We start from the raw sequence: 20,049 nt of genomic DNA, 5'->3' as shown, positions 1-20,049 counted from the left end.
CTGACCTGTCTGGTGTGTTCCTTGGGCTTCATGATGCTGTTTGTTCACTAATGTTCTCTAACAAACCTCTGAGGCCTTCATAGAACAGCTGTATTTATACTGAGATTAGATTACACACAAGTGGACTCTATTTACTAATTAGGTGACTTCTGAAGGCAATTGGTTGCACTGGATTTTATTTAGGGGTATCAGAGTAAAGGGGGCTGAATACTTTTGCACGCCACACTTTTCAGTTTTTTATTTGTAAACAAAATTGAAAACCATGTATCATTTTCCTTCCACTTCACAATTATGCGCCACTTTGTGTGGGTCTATCACATAAAATCTCAATAAAATACATTTACGTTTGTGGTCACAACTTTTCATTGTGACAAAATGTGGAAAAGTTCAAGGGGTATGAATACTTTTGCAAACCACTGCAGTTACACATCAAGCTTGAGTGTTTATCCTGTTTCTTTGTTCCCATTCTTCAATTTAATTTGTATTGGATTTGGAAAAGGGCTGCAGTATTAAAATAAATTATATTTAAATCTGCACCCGAGTCCATTGACTGTGCCATGTTCCCAAATGCCTTGATCTGAATATGTACTAATTGTTTGCAGCCAGTTGAATGATTTTGAAAGCAGGCATGTGTAAAAGTCCTCTCACATGCTGACTAGTTGTACGAGTGAGGAGATAAACCAGATAAGTGCATTAATTTTAGATATATTGCTCCACAATTAATCCATTTCTGGATCCTTGCAATATCAGTAAATTAACTTGGTTGTCTTAAAGACACTCTGCATTTGTGATGTCACCTTCTTTGCATTGAAGAGCCTAAAAGCCCAACTGTTTTCGCTGATGGCTCCACCCACACAAAGTTGTTGAAATATTTAATGACTAATCTGTCAGGTCTGAACTTTGAGACACATCAAACTAAATACAAGACTATGTCATGCAAACTCACTTTTGCCACATGTAGTTCGTTGGCCTGACATCCTAAATTAGACATTTTCCATTTTTCCAATTTCTGGTATATCTTGGCCTGGGCATAATTAATCAGTTGGCTTGCTGTAGTCACGTTTTCTCTGATGTACTCAATCTGGAAGACAAAGGAACAGTTAAGTACCATATTTCAGTGAGTTTGTGGTGGTCCATCTGCAGATGTTTCGCCAATTTCAATCTGGATACATGTTCAAATTTGTCCACTTTGGTTGAGACTCTCAGAATAAAGTAGACAGCACAAAATTGTGTGTAAGGAACACCAGAATTCTATTTTTAACACCTAGAAGAGGACATTTTCAATTCCTAAAAGCCTGAAAATACAATTTACAATAGAGCTTGATTATACTGTTCCCCCCCCCCCCCACCACAATCAGTCCGAAGAAGGGCCGGACCTAAAACATCACCTATCCATTTTCTCCAGAGATGCTGCCTGATCCACTGAGTTACTCCAGCATTTTGTGTCCACCATTGGTATAAACCAGCATCTGCATTTCCTTTAAATTACATTGACCACAATCTGTATGAATTAGCAGCAAGACTACCTTCTTGATAACCTTCTTGGTAGCACAACAAGGCTGCAAGCTCAGCCCCCTGCTCTACTGACTCTGTACTCACGAGTGTGCAGCAGGTCACTGTTCAAATTCCATTTTCCAGTTCGCCGATGACACCACCGTTGTAGGACGAATTACAGATGACAATGTGTTAAGAGTATAGAAGGGCGATCGATCGACTGACAAAGTGGTGGCAGAACACCAACCTTGATCTCAACATCAGTAAGAGGAATTGATTGTGGATTTTGGAAGAGGAAGGACGAGAATCCACAAACCTCAAGATTCAAGATTCAAGATTCAATTTAATTGTCATTTGGACCCCTTGAGCTCCAAACAAAATGCCGTTTCTGCAGCCATACATTACAAACAAATAGACCCAAGACACAACATAATTTACATAAACATCCATCACATCGCTGTGATGGAAGGCCAAAAAAAATTATCTCTCCACTGCACTATCCCCCCCCCCCCCCCCCCCCCCATGACAGAGTCAAAGTCAAAGCCCCCGGCTGGCGATGGCGATTGTCCCGCGGCCATTAAAGCCATGCTGGGTGATGCGAGGTCGCACACCGGGTCTTGGTGTTAGAGCCCCCGGCGTGCGCTCACAGAGTCCCACGGCCATTCCAAGCCGCGCGGGGCGGTGATGTCAGGCCCCGCTCCAGGAGCTCTTCGACCCCGCAACTCGGGCGGGAGAAGTCGCCGTTGCGAGAGACCTGAAAAGCGGTCTCCCTCCAGGGACCCGCGGGCTCCCGGTGCCGCCGTCCACCAGACCCGCAGTTGCAGCCTCCGAATCTCCGGAGGTCGGGCCACAGCAGCAGCAGTGCTCCACCACCGCTCCACCCGCGCCGGACTCGGCCAGCTCCGCGACGGTGAGGTGAGTCGTCGGCACCAGAGTCCCCGGTCTTCTCCTGTTGGAGGCCGCTCCTCGTTGCAGCCCCAACGACAACGGAGACCCGACAAGAAAAGGTCGGGTCTCCCGTGCAGGGAGAGAATTAAAAGTTACCCCCCTCCCTCCCTCCCACCCCACCCCACCCCCCCCCCCCCCACACACACACCCCAACAAAAAATAACAAAAACTACATAGAAACATAGACAAAAAATAATAAAAACGCGGACGGGCTGCAGAGGCCGCTGCTGACGAGAGTCGCGCCGCCTACATTGCTACTAACTACAAACTACACTACAAACCTGCCTTCATTGATGGGAGGTACACAAAATTGCTGGAGAAACTCAGCGGGTGCAGCAGCATCTATGGAGCGAAGGAAATAGGCGACGTTTCGGGCCGAAAACCTTCTTCCACCCTATCTTCATTGATGGGATGTTGGTCGAGATATTCAAAAGCTTCAAATTCCTGAAGATTTGTCCTGGACCCAGCACATTGATGCAATCACAAAGAAAGCCCAGAAAATCCTCTACTTCCTGAGAATGGGGAGATTCGGCATGTCAAGGAATACTCCCTTTAACTTCTACAGGTGTACAGTTGAACATATTGACTGGTGGCATCACGGATTACCAAAAAGTGGCGAACACTGAAGGGATCTACAAGTTGCTGCCTCAAAAAGGCAGCCTGCATCATCAGAGAACCAAACCACCCTGGCCATACTCTCATTTCACCTGCCAATGGGAAAAGGGTATAGGAGCTTGAAAACTGTAATGTCCAGGTTCACGAGCAGCTTCTTCCCTACAATCATCAAGCTGTTAAACATTTTAATCTCCCAAATAAGTCCCAAACTACATAGACTTGAAGGTGTTAGTTTTGACTTTGCACACAAAAACTTTTTTCTTGTTGTTTATTATGGGTTTTACACAGTAATATGTTTACATATCTGTTGTGAAGTAACAATTTCACTGTTCTGTTTTGGGGTATATGACAATAAACCATTCTTGACTTGACTTGTCTTCTTGAGTAATTGGCATTGTGTGAACTTACCAGATCAAGGTTATGGCGAAGCTGAGAAATCACCTCTTGACTTTGTTGCTTTGCATTGAGGATTGCTATCGTCGCTTGTTTATAAGTCCGCTGACGTACTTTAGTAGAAAGATATCCCAATCTCGCATAATAACTTGGTGCCAGTGCTTCGAAATCATCAATTATTTTGGCTTGCTCAGCTGAAATTACAAAACATAATCTACATTGCACTTTGTTAGTTAAACCAGGGCAGGGCTGGACCAGCGAATGGTAAGCCCTGGAGAGTAGAGTAGAACATAGATCTCTGGGGATACAGCTACATAGTTCCATGAATGTGAAGACACAGTGAGGCATGGTGGCAAAGAAGGCATTGGCACACTCTCCTTCATCCATCAGGGCAATGAGTACAGGAGCCAGGACATTATGTTGCAACTGTACAAGTTATCGGTGAGACCAATTGGACTGTGCACAGTTCTGGTTACCCAGCTATAGAAATGATATTACTAAACTGGAAAGGGTACAGAAAAGTGTCACAAGGATGTTATGACAAGGCTTAAATTATAAGGGGAAACTGGATAGGCTGGGGAAATTTCCCCTAGAAAATAGAAGGATGAGGGGTAACCTTAGAGATGGTATATAAAAGCAGGCGTTGCGTGTATGAAGTGAATGGTCACCATCTATTCTATGGTCGGGCAGTTTTAATCCCGAGTGCATAAGTTAGAGGAAAAAGATTTATAAGAGCCTCAAGGGACAACTTTATGACACAGGTGAGTATATATAATTAGTTATTAGAGGAAGCTGTGGAGGCAGGAACAATTCAAATGTAATTAAAAATACAATTTGGATAAGTACTTGGATGGACAGCTTTGCAGGGATGTGGGACAAACACATGCAAATGTTTCCATGCTGCATAATTATGACTAAATTTCAACTGGCCTCATTATTGTTGGCTAACTATTGGTTAATATTTTTTAATGTAAAGATTGGCACTATTTGTAATCAAGCCATTTTGATATTCTGCCACAATGAAATAACTGCATGGCTAAATGTTAGCTCAATGACATTTGTTTCCTTACAAACCTTTAGAAATAGATAAAAGAAATATCATCCTCGGGATCAAAATGTAAATAAGATAAATGTGGAAACAATGTAAAATATTTTTCTTGGTGTCCACCCGTAATTTCTCACCTTCCTCGTCTTCCGTCAGTGGAAGATAGCGGTCTACCAGCACTTCAGAGCTAGTCAAAGCCGAATTTACTCTACTGTTCAGGACCTTAGCCACATGCAACTCAAGCATGTGATTCACACTGCTGTTCACTATAGCAATGGTCATTTCCACACTTTCGCTGACTGTGACCTTTGTCTTGTCCACTACCCCAGAAATTGTATTTGCAAAAGTCTCCTTGGCATCAGACACTTTGGTAGTGACCACATATTTTGCATCTGCAACAATCTGAGAACAAAATTAATATTACTCAACCACTTCAAATGATTCAAAATACCGAGTGCAATCAGAATACCAAACCAAATCCAAAAAAAAGTATGAGCCTCAAGATCCTTCTTCAGCCAATTTACAAGCAACATCATTGGAATTGATCAGAATTTTTATTAACATCAGGTCACAATATTGTTGCATTTTTTCACTCTCAAAGATTTAGACACATCTTGCACTAACGTGCTTTGTTTAATCTTAATGGATCTTTGAGAAATTTAAAAAATGTACAATGTGGATTAAAAAAGCCACGTTTGGTAAAACAAGGTTATTGCACAGCATACTTATCAATTTTATACAAAGTGTAATTGGAGTGATAAAAGGGAAAGCACATAAAACAAAATGTTCCTCAAAACCCTATATCTTGTATAAACCAATCTGCTCAAAATATTCTGAAGGTCGAGTGGTCACAATGGAGAAAGGGAAAGAGTGAATGATTCAGATTGATGACCTTCTTTCAGAATATTGAGCATTTTGTGTTTAATTTAAATTGCTAATATCAGCAATATTTTGTTTTTGCACATGACTTCTGTTATACAAGGCCCTTGCTGGGGAACATTATTTGCAACCAGGATTCTTCTATAGGCTTGCCTCCCCCTCCACCTGCCAAACATTTATTTTTTTGTTTTACACAGCAGAAAGTTGTTTAATACGTATAAACTAAATTGGATTAAATAACCTTTAAGACAATTATACCTTGTATAAGGTTTACAATTGAATTAACACCATTAACCACCCAAACAAAAAAGATCCCTTCACGTTTAAAGGCCTGTGCAACAATTGTAAATGTAGGCACCATTAATTGGGTAAAGGTATTTGAGAAATAAGATTTTTCGTTAATAGGTTTGCATTTATTCTTCACTAGACTAAATGGGACCCATTCTCACAGGAGAATGGTCCCCAAACGCAATATTCCACCACTCACCCAGAGCCCCCAACTGCGCAGACGTGGCTGAAGGGTTCCGGTTATGATGCTCCTGATCCCTCCTCACCCACTCCATCATTCCCCCCCCCCCCTCACCTCCCCACGCACTCAATCCATCCCCCCTCAAACCCTCCCCCCCATCCACTTTTAGCGGCTCTCCACCGGCGCAGCCTTTCCCGCCCAGTGTGACGTAGAACATGCAGGCATTACTGCGCAGGCACAGCTGACGGGGATGGCAAGTGGACAAGGGTTTTATTAAAGCTTAATATGTGAAGCAGGCTGGGGCCAGGTGTGGAGAGGGGGCTGCATCCTGCAGCCGCGAGAGGGGGAGGGCTTCAGGTGGGGGCCAGTGGGGGGGGGAGGGCTTTCTGGAAGGATTGTGTGTGTGTTGTGGGCTGAAGGGTCTGGTTTCCGGTGGGCTAGTATGCACATTGCGGGTCGAATGGACTTTGCTTGGGCTAGTCCAGCAGCTGGGGACGGAGAGGCTTCAGCTGGGGGCCAGAGGGAGGTTCTCTACCCGGGGAGGAGAACGGCTTCAGGCTGGGGGGGGGGGGGGGGGGTCGGGGGTGTGGGAGGGAGGGGGATGGGGGGTGTGTGCGGGGGGGGTGTGTGTGCCCTGCCGGAGCCCTGCCCCGCCAGAGCCCCCCATTCTCACTTCACCAGGATCTTGAGGTTGCAGCAGTCAGCGTCGCATTCAGCCAGGGTCCACACAACGGGCCGCCTTCGCACACCGGACCGGCTTCGGGGCGACTCACTGACTGACTGCTTCTGGACTCACTCACGGCTTCTGGACTCACTCACGGCTTCTGGACTCACTCACGGCTTCTGGACTCACTCACGGCTTCTGGACTCACTCACGGCTTCTGGACTCACTCACGGCTTCTGGACTCACTCACGGCTTCTGGACTCACTCACGGCTTCTGGACTCACTCACGGCTTCTGGACTCACTCACGGCCTCTGGACTCACTCACGGCTTCTGGACTCACTCACGGCTTCTGGACCCACTCACGGCTTCTGGACTCACTCACGGCTTCTGGACTCACTCACGGCTTCTGGACTCACTCACGGCTTCTGGACTCACTCCCGGCTTCTGGACTCACTCACGGCTTCTGGACTCACTCACGGCTTCTGGACTCACTCACGGCTTCTGGACTCACTCACGGCTTCTGGACACACTCACGGCTTCTGGACTCACTCACGGCTTCTGGACTCACTCACGGCTTCTGGACTCACTCACGGCTTCTGGACTCACTCACGGCTTCTGGACTCACTCACGGCTTCTGGACTCACTCACGGCTTCTGGACTCACTCACTGACTGACTGCCGGCTTCTGGACTCACTCAATCCCGGCTTCTGAGCTCAGCCTGGCCTCCAGGGCTTTATTCTCCTCGCCCCGGTGATTGACAGCGGGTGCCAGAAGGGGTGTTGCCATCCTGGTGATTGACAGAAGAGAAGACCAATCTGCTGATCTTATGATTATTAAACCTTCATACCTTTTGTAATATTCCACCGATTGAAACAAAACTTGATGCACTTTGGGCGCAGGAAAACGGTGAGCAAGGTGGCAAAAAATCGTTGAACCATCCGGTACCATTTCTGCACAAATTTACAAATAACGCAAACCAGAAGAGTATAAGATGAGCGTTTTAGTTAAGTATGGATTATCTAGCAACCCGATGAAATATAAGATCAACAAAGAAGAGTTTTTTCTAAATCAGGATGAAAACAACATTAGGGAAAGGCAAACAAATCCAATCGAATTCACTATAATTAGTCCAACTAAACATTTGAATTCCACATGATAATTAAACCTCCAGTTCAACCACTGGAAATTACCTGCTGCTTCACGGTATATTCAGTAAATCCATACCTGGTTACTGGATTGGTGGATGAAAGGCAGCTTCTCTTCTATTCTGTCCAGTCCTTTGCAGGCATAATCATTTGCAAAAGCAACTGTAAAGGAAATGTTAAACATCCAAGTTTGTTGACTGAAATTCATCAGACTATTATCGTTGAACAGAAACCAATATAATGGCACAACCTCTCCAAACATATATATAACTACTTAAAATCTTTTAGAAGCTTCACCTATTTAACCACCAAGTTATTTTAAAATCAAATTGTACTAGATATTTGTCCAAAGTTAGTTGGGAAAATTTGCTTAAAGTGAGCATTCCATTGGTCATTTTATCCATAACCTGGGATCCTCTGTTTAAAAATAGATAAAACGTTTCTACATGTGGATATTAAGGGAGAGTTGCTAAGGCATATATTGTTCCCTTGGAAAATGTCATTGGGAATTAACAAATAAGTAAATGGCAGACATTTAATATTATTATTGCCATATGTTCATGAGGTAGACTGAAAAGCATGCTATCTAATCAAATCAAATACAATACATAAATATAATCAAGTCAAACTCAAGTACAAAAGCAAAGGAAGCGATTGAGAATCTTTGAGTAGAGTATTGCTCGTAACATTGTAGTCGGAAAGTTCCAGTGTCGAAGTCCAATGTCCAAAATGGGATAGAGGTACATCAAATGGTGCCCGATCTTATGGAAGGACTGTTAGTCTAGCAGTGCACACTTTCAAGCTTCTGTATCTTCTGCCCGATCAGAGTGCAAAGAGCAGGAATGACAGGGCAGCAACAAGTCTTTTGGTTATGTTGGCTGCTTTTCTTGGGCAGCATGAAGTGTATGTGGAGTCAATGATGGGGAAACCTGGTCTGTGTGATGGATGTCTACAGTACATCCACACATATGTAATTTATTGCGGTCCAGGGCAAAGCTGTTCTCAAACCAAGCTGGGATGCAACTGTCAGTATACTTTCTATGGTGCACCTGTAGATGTTTGTGAGAGTCACTGGAGACGTGCTAAATTTCTTCAGGCCCCAGAAGAAAGAGGCATTGGTGCACTGTCTTGGCTGTTGGTGATAGGATGGTTCACAGAAAACCTTCATAATTAACAAATGCCAAGTTACAGAGACATGTATCTCTCAGAAAATAAGTATGCAGGTACATTATGAAATTAGTATTAGAATTTAGAGATGAAAGGACATGTATTTTGATTACAAAAGCAACTCATTGTGTTGTGTAAAAGTAATTAATCACGTTTATAACGTCATGTTCTTAAATGATTTATTTCATATTTATAGTTCCGTATGGCTCAGGTAGAGGCCACTCGACCCATTATGTCTTCGCTTTCTCTCAGAGCAGTGCCAATATCACACTAAATTCCCAGTAATCTAATTTATTGCATAATTTCCCATCTCCAACAACCCCAATCCTCCTGCCACCCAGCGATTTAGGAGTAAACTATACTAAGTGCACACCCGTTAGATCCCTAAGTGCAACGCAATATTCCACCACTCATCCATTCCTTCAACACAATATTCCAACACTCACGCATAGCCCCCAACTGTGCAGGTGTCCACTCCCACTCTCCCTTCTCACCTCCCCAACTTTCCCCCCTCTCTCTCCCTGCCCCCAACTCTCCCCCAATCCCCTGCACTCTCCCTCCTCTCTTCCCCATACCCTCAGTCACTCCTTCCCTCCCTCCATAAAAAGCAGCACATGCAGTTCCTTCCTCCACAGATGATTCATTGTTACCTGTGGTTTAGATCCCGTTGACTTGACGATTGGACCAGTTTGCACTGTGTGTGCGCGTACGTGTTTTCGTGTGAGTGTGTGGCTCAAACTCCATGCAAACATCTCGGCCACCCTGCAACCCGACTTTACCTCCCTCCCTCTGCCCACTCCGCCTCAGCCGCCACTCAGCCCATCCCCGTCCTGCCCGACCACCCGCTGCTGCCGCTCTGACCGTCCCGCCCACCGCTGCTGCTTAGCCCGTCCACTCCCTGCCCATCCGCCTACCTGCCTGCTCGCTGCTGGGCTGAGCCGCGGGGTGGGGGAGGGGGGGGGGAAACCACGAATTTCGACGATCTGGTGGAGGAGATCTCCTCAGCGAGGGCTGTGAGGCTGAGTTACCTCAGCAGCAGTGGAGGAGATGGACGGTTGCAGCCAGTCACCCGGGGGGACGGGACCGCCATTGCCGCAGAGGGAGGGCGGGGTGAGTGAGGGAGAGACGGGACCAGGGCCTCCACTTAACCCCCTCCCCGGTTACTGTGAGGAGGGGAGAGAGGAGTTTGTGACCGAGGCAGGAGAGGCACGGTGCAGGAATGGGCGTCGCGGTCCCGGCCGTGGTGTTGACTGACAGGAGAGACCAATCTGAGCATGCGCGGTTTATAAGATTTTTAAACCTTAATAATTTTTAAAATATACCGTCAATTAGAACAAAACTTGTCGCACAGGAGAATGGTGAGTAAGGTGGCGAAAACCCGTAGCGCTATCGTGTACCGTTTTTGCACAAATAGAAAAACCATGCAAACCAGAGGAGCACAAGATCAGAGTTTTAGTTATGTACTAGACCAAGTGCAGACCCGTTGGGTCTGTTTCTCCGACGCGCATTTGGGAGAGGGTGGTGGGGGAAGGGGAGAGAGGGAGGAGGGAGAGTAGGGAAGGGAAGGAGGAGGGAGAGGGGGAAGAGTGTGGAGGGAGGGTGAGAGTGGAAGGGGGCGGGGGAAGAGTGGGATGGGAGGGGGAGGGGGGAGAGAGGGGAGGGAGAGTGGGAGAGGGACAGGAGGAGAGAGGGATAGGGAAGGGGAGAGGGATGTGGGGGAGAGTGGGAGAGGGGGAAAATAAGTGGAAGAGTGGGGAGGGAGGGGGAGAGGGGTAGAGGGAGTGGTGGAAGAGGGGAAAGAGGGGTAGGGGAAGGGGTGGGGGAGAGAGGGGGAAACAGAGGGGTGGGGAGGGAGAGGGAGAGAGGGGTGGGATAAGGGGAGAGAACTGGAAGAGTGGGGAGTGAGGGATAGGGGGAGTGGTGGAAGAGGGACAGAAGGGTTGGGGGAAGGGGGTCGGGTAGATTGGGATGGGTGGGAGAGGGAGAGGGGTGAGGAGAGCGAGATTGAGGTGGGGGGAGGAGAGAGGTGTGGGGAGGGAGGCAAGGAGGGAGATGGGGTAGGGGTAGAGTGTGGATGGGGGGGGAAGAGTGGGGGAGGGGAAAGGGGTGGAGGGGAAAGGGGGAGAGAGGGAAAGGGTGGGGGAGGGAAGGGGATAAGGGGGTGGGGGAGGGAAGGGGGGTTAGGGAGAGGGGGGAGAGAGGGAAGGGGGTGGGGGACATAGGGAAAGGGTGGGGGAGGGAAGGGGGTAGGGGAGAGAGGGAAGGGGATGAGGAGGGCAGAGGGAAGGGGGGGGGGGGGAGAGAGGGATGGGGGTGGGAGGAGGAGGGGAGGAGAGGGAGAGGGGTAAGGAGTGGGAGGGGAGAGGGGGGGAGGAGAGAGGGATGGGGAGGGGGGAGAGAGAGGGATGGGGAGGAGGAGAGAGGTGTGGGAGAGGGGAGGGAGGGATGGGGAGGGAGGGGTAAGAGTGTGGAGGGGGGGGGGGGGTGGGGGGGGAGGGAGAGGGAAAGGGGGGGGGGGGAGAGCGAAGGGTGTGGGAGGCGGGGGGGGGGGAGGAGAGGGAGAGGGGGGAGGAGAGGGAGATGGAGAGGTGTGAGGAGAAGGAGATGGAGAGGGGGAGAAAGGGATGGGGGAGGGATGTGGGAGGGGGGTGGTGGGAGAGAGGGGAAATAGTGGGGAGGGAGTGTGGAACGGGGAGGGGTAGGGGCAGTTCTGTTCCCCATTCCCTTTCATCCCCAATCTTCTTTCTCTATTCCACACACGTGATGACGCGCTTCGATACAGGCTGCGGGGGGGGGGGGGGGGGGGGGGGGGGGAGGGGCTGGGGCTGCTGCAAAGGCATATGTAAATAGATCCATTCCGATTGGACATCTGTGAGCATTGGGCATTGTGACATCACACGATGGAATGTTCACCAACATTCTATGGGTGAGAAGCAGTTTTCCTTTGAAATTTTGGGGGGGCGGGGGAGAAGGATTTTATTAAAAATGTGTACATAAACACAACGAAATGTAAGCAGGAATGGATACTTGGAATAAAAAGTGAAATCTCTACCGAAATGGAAAAAATCTCGGCCCGACCCGCTGAGTTCCCTGTGGGCAAGTTGAAACTTTGTTTTTGTTTATTAATCTGCAGAGTACCAAGTGCAGATAGACAACATAAGATGGAGCAACTCAGCGGGCCAGGCTAGGCAGCAACTCTGGAGAGAAGGAATAGCTGATGTTTTGGGTCGAGACTCTTCTTGTCCTTTTCTCCAGAGATGCTGTCTGGCCCGCTGAATTACTCCGGCTTTTTCTCTCTCCTCGTGGGTTTAAACCAGCATCTGCAGTTCCTTCCCACACGCTTCAACACTACAGGAGAGCCCAATGTGGGGACTCGACCCAGTCGAGATACGGCCGCTTCTTGCTCAGGCTTCAGGAAGCCGGTACAGTGGAGGGCTCCATTCGATACGCTCATGCACATGGCAACCGCCGAAGCTTTGGTTAGTGGTGAGTTTTCTATTCTCGAGTCCTATTCTTTATTGTTTATGTATGACTCCAGTTTGTCCCATGGTATTGTCATCCATCTTACACTCTACCCGCCCACCAACACGCTTCATTCACACGAATACATGACACACATAATCCTCGCGTGTTGTGAACTTAATGCTGCCTGCCCGCTGAGTTAAAGAGTTCCCACAGTAGACTCACGATACACTAAGGTAAACGCACGGGCCACTACGTTTTTACGAGTTAAAATGTTTCAATTCTTAACCACAAGAGTAAATTTGACTCGTGGAAAACTTTAAACATGTTTAATTTTTTTCAAGAGTTGACGGGTACCTGCCGTTAGCGCCACGAGTCTCTAAGTTGTGTCCACGAGTTCCGACGTTACAGCTATGTTAATCGTACGTTATTACCACGAGTTTTAACTCAGGGTACCTCGTGTGTCAACTCTCACCGTGAGACAGGGGTTTTAATCTGTTTGGCAAGGAGCTTGTCCCAGCAACAATGAATCAACAGCAGAGCATTTTTTAATTAGGATAGTGTGGGATTTGGAAGGGGATCCTGGTGATGATGCCCCTTGAGCTTGCTACCCTTACCCCTCCAGGTGACTGAAATCTTTGGGTTAAAGGCGCCAATAAGCTACTGTTTCCAGTTTTGCTACTAAAAATTGTACAAAAACGCTTAAACTTCTAAGTTGCTAGAACAATTTTTACCCTCCAAGGAAATCAGAATTAGCTGAATCAATCGTCAGCACAGAAGTAAGTTGTTCAGCATATTTAACAACTGTATCGCACAACCGTATGTATATTGCAACCACTTGAGGAATTGTTAACAATAAAATAGAACGTGACAGCCGAACTCAAAGGGCAAAAGGGAAGTGCAGGTATTGATTCTCAACTAGGCAAAAGGTCAGCAGCTCTTAGAACATTTGCTGTATTGCACAACTCTGACAGTGCAATGTATAACACAGCCAAGGACAAAAGAAGCACCACAGTAACACAAGATTAAAAGTCATCCTCTGTGAAAAATTATGCGATGCAATGTTTTAACCAGGGCTGTGGAGTCGGTCGTAGAGTCGGGGCAATTTTGGTGCTGCTGAAGTCGGCATCGGAGTCGGGAAAAGCTTCCCGACTCCGACTCAATATAAATTTCAGAGGCTACATAAATCTCTGCTTTATCCACTGACTTGGCCTCCACTGCTGTCTGTGGCAAAGGATTCCACAGATTCACTACCCTCTGACTAAAGCAATTCCACCTCATCTCATTCCTAAACGAACGTCCTTTAATTCTGAGGCTATGACCTCTATTCCTAAACTCTGCCACAATTAGGAGCAGAATTAGGCCATTTTGCCCATGTCTACACTGCCATTCAATCATGACATAGAAACATAGAAACATAGATATTAGGTGCAGGAGTAGGCCATTCGGCCCTTCGAGCCTGCACCGCCATTCAATATGATCATGGCTGATCATCCAACTCAGTATCCCGTACCTGCCTTCTCTCCATACCCCCTAACTCCCTCTTAAATATAGCCAATGAACTGGCCTCAACTACCCTCTGTGGCAGAGAGTTCCAGAGATTCACCACTCTCTGTGTGAAAAAAGTTCTTCTCATCTCGGTTTTAAAGGATTTCCCCCTTATCCTTAAGCTGTGATCTATCTCTCCCTCCTAACCCCATTGTCCTGCCTTCTCCCCATAACCCCTGACATTGTTCTAACCAATTTTACTTTAGTACCATCTGCAAACTTTCTAATGATACTATGTATGTTCTCAAGATGAATATATGGTAATACAGCTAAACTGAACAGAATCAGGCCATGCTGACCACATGCCTCGGTCCACATGGCAATAAACTAAACTCGCCCCGGAAAAATAAATTTCAGCAAGCATTAAGTAATTTCAGCGAGTTTTGGATGCAGCCCAGACAATCACACAAACCAACCTCCCTTCCATTAATACCTCGCGCTGCCTCGGAAAGGCCAGCAGCATAATCAAGGACGAGTCTCACCCTGGCCACTGTCTCTTCTCCCCTCTCCCATCAGGCAAAAAGTACAAAAATGTGAAAACTCACACCTCCAGATTCAGAGATAGTTTCTTCCCAGCTGTTATCAGGCAACTTAAACATCCTACCACAACCAGAGAGCAGTGCTGAACTACTATCTACCACTTTGGTGACCCTCGGACTATCCTTGATTGGATTTTGCTGGCTTTACCTTGCACTAAACATTATCCCCTAATCATGTATCTGTACACTGTAAATGGCTCGATTGTAAACATGTGTTGTCTTTCCGCTGACTGATTAGCACGCAACAAAAGCTTTTCACTGTACCGGGCCTGTCCCACCAGCATGCGATAGCATGCGTCTAGCGCGATCAAACGTGGTCGCTTGAGGCGTACGGCCTCGCGGGGCCGGTCCCTCTTAGATAAGCTGAGGCGTATGGAGTTGTGCAGGGCTGGTCCCAACATCGTGCGGGGCTCCAAAAATCTTGCACTGTCTGAAGATTCCGCACGACAACGGCCTGTCGGCCCGCAGCCGCATTGAGGGGCGTATGCAGCGTCTTGATGGCTTACACAGCGTCTTGATGACGTACGTCGAGCACGTGACATTGCGCAATGACGTCACCACCCAGCGTGCCGTTGCGTGATGACATCACCGCCCGATGCTGTGCGACGTTCAAATTCAGTCGGCCCGCCTCCTGCCCAGCTGATTGGCGAGTATGATGTCGGGACCAGCCCCGCACAACTCCATACGTCTCCGCGGTTCGAATAGGGACCGGCCCCGCGAGGCCATACGCCTCAAGCGACCACGTTTGGTCGCGCTAGACAAATGCAATTGCATGCTGGTGGGACAGGCCCTTACCTCGGTACACGTGACAATAAACTAAACTGAACTGAAACTGAAGATCGACACAAAATGCTGGAGTAACTCAGCGGGACAGGCAGCATCTCTGGAGGGCAACGTGTCTGAAGAAGGGTCTCGACCCAAAACGTCACCCATTCCTTCTATCCAGAGATGCCGCCTGTCCCGCTGAGTTACTCCAACATTTTGAGTCTATCTTCAATTTAAACCAGCATCTGCAGTTTCTTCATACACATAAATTAAAACTGAACTGAACTACTGGAAACTTTACCAATCCCAACTAATTCTGTAAGGACGTTCGGCGTTACATAACACTAAGCCTCAGCAGTGAAATCTGCATCCTGTTAGTTAGGGGTGGATCATAAATGCCAATGACTCCATCAACCACCCACAACCCCACAAATGATGGCATCTTTAAAATATGCCGAACCTCTGCCAAACATTCTGCCGTCTAATCTCACACATTGCCATGCTGATAAAACCCTGTTGCTGCAAAGCAGCTACATGGAGAGAGAGAACTTCAGCACATAGAATCATATAATCAGGCTCGGTAAGGGACTGACTGGTAAGGTTCAATTTGGAGTATCGTGTGCAATTTTTGGCACTATATCCGAGGAAGGATGTGCTGGCTCTGGAGAGGATCCAGAAAAGGTTTACAAGGATGATCCCAGGAATTAGTATGTTGATCTATGATGAGCATTTGTAGGCACTGGGCCTGTACTCGCTGGAGTTTAGAACAATGAGGGGGGACCTCATTGAAACATACAGAATAGTGAAAGGCTTGGATAGAGTGGATGTGGAGAGGATGTTTCCACTAGTGGGAGAGTCTAGGACTAGTGGTCATAGCTTCAGAATTAAAAGACGTTCTTTAAGGAAGTAGATGAGGTGGAATTTCTTTAGTCAGGGTGACTAATCTGTGGTATTTATTGCCATGGAAGGCTGTGGAGGCCAAGTCAGTTGATATTTTTTAGGCAGAGATAGATAGATTCTTGATTAGTACGGGTGTCAGGGGTTATGGGGAGATAGCAGGAGAATAGGGTTAGGAAGGAGAGAGAGATCAGCCATGATTGAATAACAGAGTAGACATGATGGGCCAAATGGCCTAATTCTATTCCTATCACATGACATATATATTGACGCATAAGAATATAAATATCCTAGTTATTATAGAACAGAATATAGCATATTGTTGTAGAATATAGCCTTTGTAATGGAATAGATCTCTTCATTTTATTCAATGTTTTTTCTTAGTCATAAAGCATGGAAAGAAGACTTTCGGCCCACCCTGGCCCCACCCTTTCCAGCTTGATAACATCTTTCCTATAATAAAATGACCAAAACTGAACACAATACTCTATACTCAATGCTCTGACTGATGAAGGCCAATGTACCTGCAATTGAATTTGGATCACAAAAATAACCTGTTTTTAAAAACACACGCAACGTTTAGGCCAATTATCCACAATGGGTGGAGTGGGCAAGAGACTGTGCATCTACCCGATTTATTCCTCTCATGGTTTTACTCATCACCCCTCATCCGCCTGCACTACAAGGAATGGATGCCTAGCCTACACAACCTCCCTATAGTTCAGACCCTCTAGTCCTGGCAACATCCTCGTAAATCTTCTCTGTGCCCTTTCCAGTTTGACGACATCTTTCCTAACATAGTGAGCAAAATTGAACACAAACATTTTTCACAATCATCTTCACTATCTGCAAAACTACCCACCTTTGTATCATCAGCAAACTTGTTAATCTTGCCCTGTATGTTCTCATCCAAATCATTGATGTAGATGACAAACCGTAACGAGCCCAGCACCAAATCCTGAGGCACACCATTAGTAACAGACTTCCAGTCCGATAAGCAACCTTCCTTGAAGCCAATTTTCTATCCATTCAGCTATTTTGGATGTCATATGTACCAACAGTGGAACAATTACTTTTTTAGATTTACAGGCCTATTAACGTAATATACATAGATACAATGCAATAAACACATTCAATAAATTAATAACACTAATAATATTGAATAAAATCCCTACAAGTGCATAAAATGTTGAGGGAATAGTGTGAATAGTGTAGATGGGGCACAGAAACATAGAAAATAGGTGCAGGAGGAGGCCATTTGGCCCTTCGAGCCAGCACTGCCAGTCATTGTGATCATGGCTGATCATCCACAATCAGTAACCCGTGCCTGCCTTCTCCCCATACCCCTTGATCCCGCTAACTCCAAGAGCTCTATCTAATTCTCTTTCAAATTCATCCAGTGAATAATGGGGCTTTTTCACGGGGCGATTTGACGCAAGATGTGACCAGAGTGAAGTGGTCATGGTCTAGCACGATACCATACGATATAACGGGGGGGTAGACAAAGAGTTCCCACGGTACTCGGCATTTCTGTTATTTGTGCGAGTGACTTGTCCGTCTCACGAGCTTTCCCGTTAAATCTTGAATGAGCATTGTAAACGGTCAAGTGCAATTAAATCATCACGTGGCACAAATGATGTCATAATTTATTTTGTGGCACAAATGATGTCATAATTTATTTTATGGCACTTAGAGACATGATTCCAACCTCAAACACAGAGGGTGTAAAAGCTGTCTGCGACTTTTTTACTTTGCAGCTGCAGGGCACAGACAGACTTATAAGAGAAGTTTAAGTTAACTGCAAAAACAGCACTTTTACATCTATAGCATTGTATGTTTTTAAATCTTGGATAACATTAAATGGTTCTCCTGTTGATGAACTGATATATCGTTATATATACTCACATGAGCACCCGGGATACTCCGCAGCCTTCGTCTCCAGCAGGTTCCGTTTTCTCTCCCTGTTTCTATAATCCTCTCTGGATTTATCGTAGAGAATCTCGTTAAATTGGTACCATTCTACAAGTTCCCCCTCTTGTTCCCTGGAGAAGTTATATGGCCTTACCTTCTGCCATCTTCCCTTTACATAAGCGTCTGTAGAGGCTATTCCTACAACGGCTACTGGGGAGGCAATCTGAAATCCACCTTGCTCACCCTCTCCCTGCTCCAAGGAGCCCACAGGCAGTGTTATCTCTGGCATCTCCTGTTGCCTCTCCACCTGTCTCTCTTGCTGCGTCTCCTCATTCTCCTGCATGGCAAAAACCTTTCTGACACCCTTTACCCCCTTTCTTTGAGCTTTTCTGGGAGCCATCTCTGCGTGTTCCTGTTAAAAAGATTCTCCAACAATGACAATGAGGTGGGACGTCCTCAATGGACACATGTTCCCTTGGCAACATTGAGAACACCTTTTTTACTCACCTTCTGTCCCCTCTGTCCAGCTTCCGGGTTTACCGTTCGCAGGAGTTTCCACGATAACCGCAAGAGTCACTACGGATATCGCACTGGCCACTACGTTCATAAAATGTTGCAATGCTCAACCACAAGTGTACAGGTCACTCTTGGAGAAATTCAAGCTTGCTTGAATTTTCTCCCCCGGTACCCAAGTTACATTATTACCTGCCGTTAGCGCCACGGTGGTCCACAAATGCCATACTGTTATCACACGAGGTTCCCACGATGTTAAACTCTGATTACCTCTTGCGTCAAGTCGCCCCGTGAAAAAGGGGTTTTAGTCTCTACTGCCTTCTGTGGCAGAGAATTCCACAAATTCACAACTCTCTGGGTGAAAACATTTTTTTCTCGTCTCATTTAAATGCCCCCCCCCCCCATTATTCTTAGACTGTGGCCCCTGGTTCTTGACTCCCCCAGCAATGGGGAAAAATTTCCTGCAACTAGTATGTCCAGTCCTTTTATAATCTTATATGTTTCTATAGACACTTATATTCAATGCCCTACCTTACCTCTGGCCTAATGACTGATCCAGTGTGAGGTGATGCACTTTGGGAGGTTGAATGTGAATATAGAAAATATGCGCAGGAGGAGGCCATTTGGCCTTTCGAGCCAGCACTACGCCATTCATTGTGCTCATGGCTGATCATCCACAATCAGTTGGCCGTTCCTGCCTTTTCCCCATATCCCATTAGCCCCAAGAGTTCTATCTAACTCTCTTTTAAATTCATCCAGTGAATTGGCCTCCTTTGCCTTCTGTGGCAGAGAATTCCACAAATTCACAACACTCTGGGTGAAAACATTTTTTCTCATCTCAGTATTAAATAAATCCTTTATTCTTAAACGGTGGCCCCCAGTTCTGAACTCCCCCAACCTTGGTGTAGATTAGAGGCTCATGTTATGAGTCATGCTTTTGTAGTTACGCCTACTAGTTTATTAGTGTGGGCCGTTTGGAGTACACTCCCAAGTGAGAGCTTGTACTTGTTTGTCTTGAATAAACAGTGTTTAACCCGACATGGCACCAGAGGTCTTTATTATCACAAGGGCCATAAATAACACTTGGGAACATTTTTCCTAAATCTAGCTTGTCCAGTCCTTTTATAATATGTTTCTATAAGATACCCTCTCATGCTTAATTCCAGTAAATACAAGCCCAATCTTTCCAATCTTTCCTCATATACCAGTCCCGCCATCCCGGGGATTAAGCTCTTGAACCTACTCAATTGAACTGCCTCAATTGCAAGGATGTCCTATCACAAATTAGGAGACCAAAACTGCACACAATACTCAAGATGTGGTCTAACCAGGGCCCTGAACAACTACAGAAGGACCTCTTTACTCCTATACTCAACTCCTCTCAATATGAAGGCCAATATACCATTAGCTTTCTTCACTACCTGCTTTACCTGCATGTTTAGTGACTGGTGTACAAGGACACCGAGGTCTCGTTGCACTTCCCATTTTCCAATCTGACACCATTGAGATAATAATCTGCCTCCTTGATTTTGCCACCAAAATGGATAACCTCACATTTATCCACATTATACTGCATCTACCATGCATCTTCCCA

At 46.4% G+C, this 20,049-nt stretch overlaps 1 protein-coding gene across 1 annotated transcript in view; it reads right to left on the bottom strand.

Moving 5' to 3' along the window:
* The window catches only part of LOC129695434 (perilipin-2-like), a 29,340-nt gene that overhangs the window by 6,651 nt on the left and 2,640 nt on the right, over positions 1 to 20,049 (bottom strand). The window contains exons 4-7 of the mRNA XM_055632383.1: positions 7,733 to 7,815; positions 4,633 to 4,897; positions 3,466 to 3,644; positions 947 to 1,081 (exon numbers count right to left, since the gene is read on the bottom strand). Coding sequence (XP_055488358.1) covers positions 947 to 1,081; positions 3,466 to 3,644; positions 4,633 to 4,897; positions 7,733 to 7,815 — 662 coding nt within the window. The remainder of the gene's footprint in view (positions 1 to 946; positions 1,082 to 3,465; positions 3,645 to 4,632; positions 4,898 to 7,732; positions 7,816 to 20,049) is intronic.

Source organism: Leucoraja erinacea, chromosome 3 (genome assembly GCF_028641065.1).
Source record: "Leucoraja erinacea ecotype New England chromosome 3, Leri_hhj_1, whole genome shotgun sequence".
NCBI lineage: Eukaryota > Metazoa > Chordata > Chondrichthyes > Rajiformes > Rajidae > Leucoraja > Leucoraja erinaceus.
Note: the sequence above shows the minus strand (reverse complement) of the source record. Positions and strands in the feature narration are given on the sequence as shown.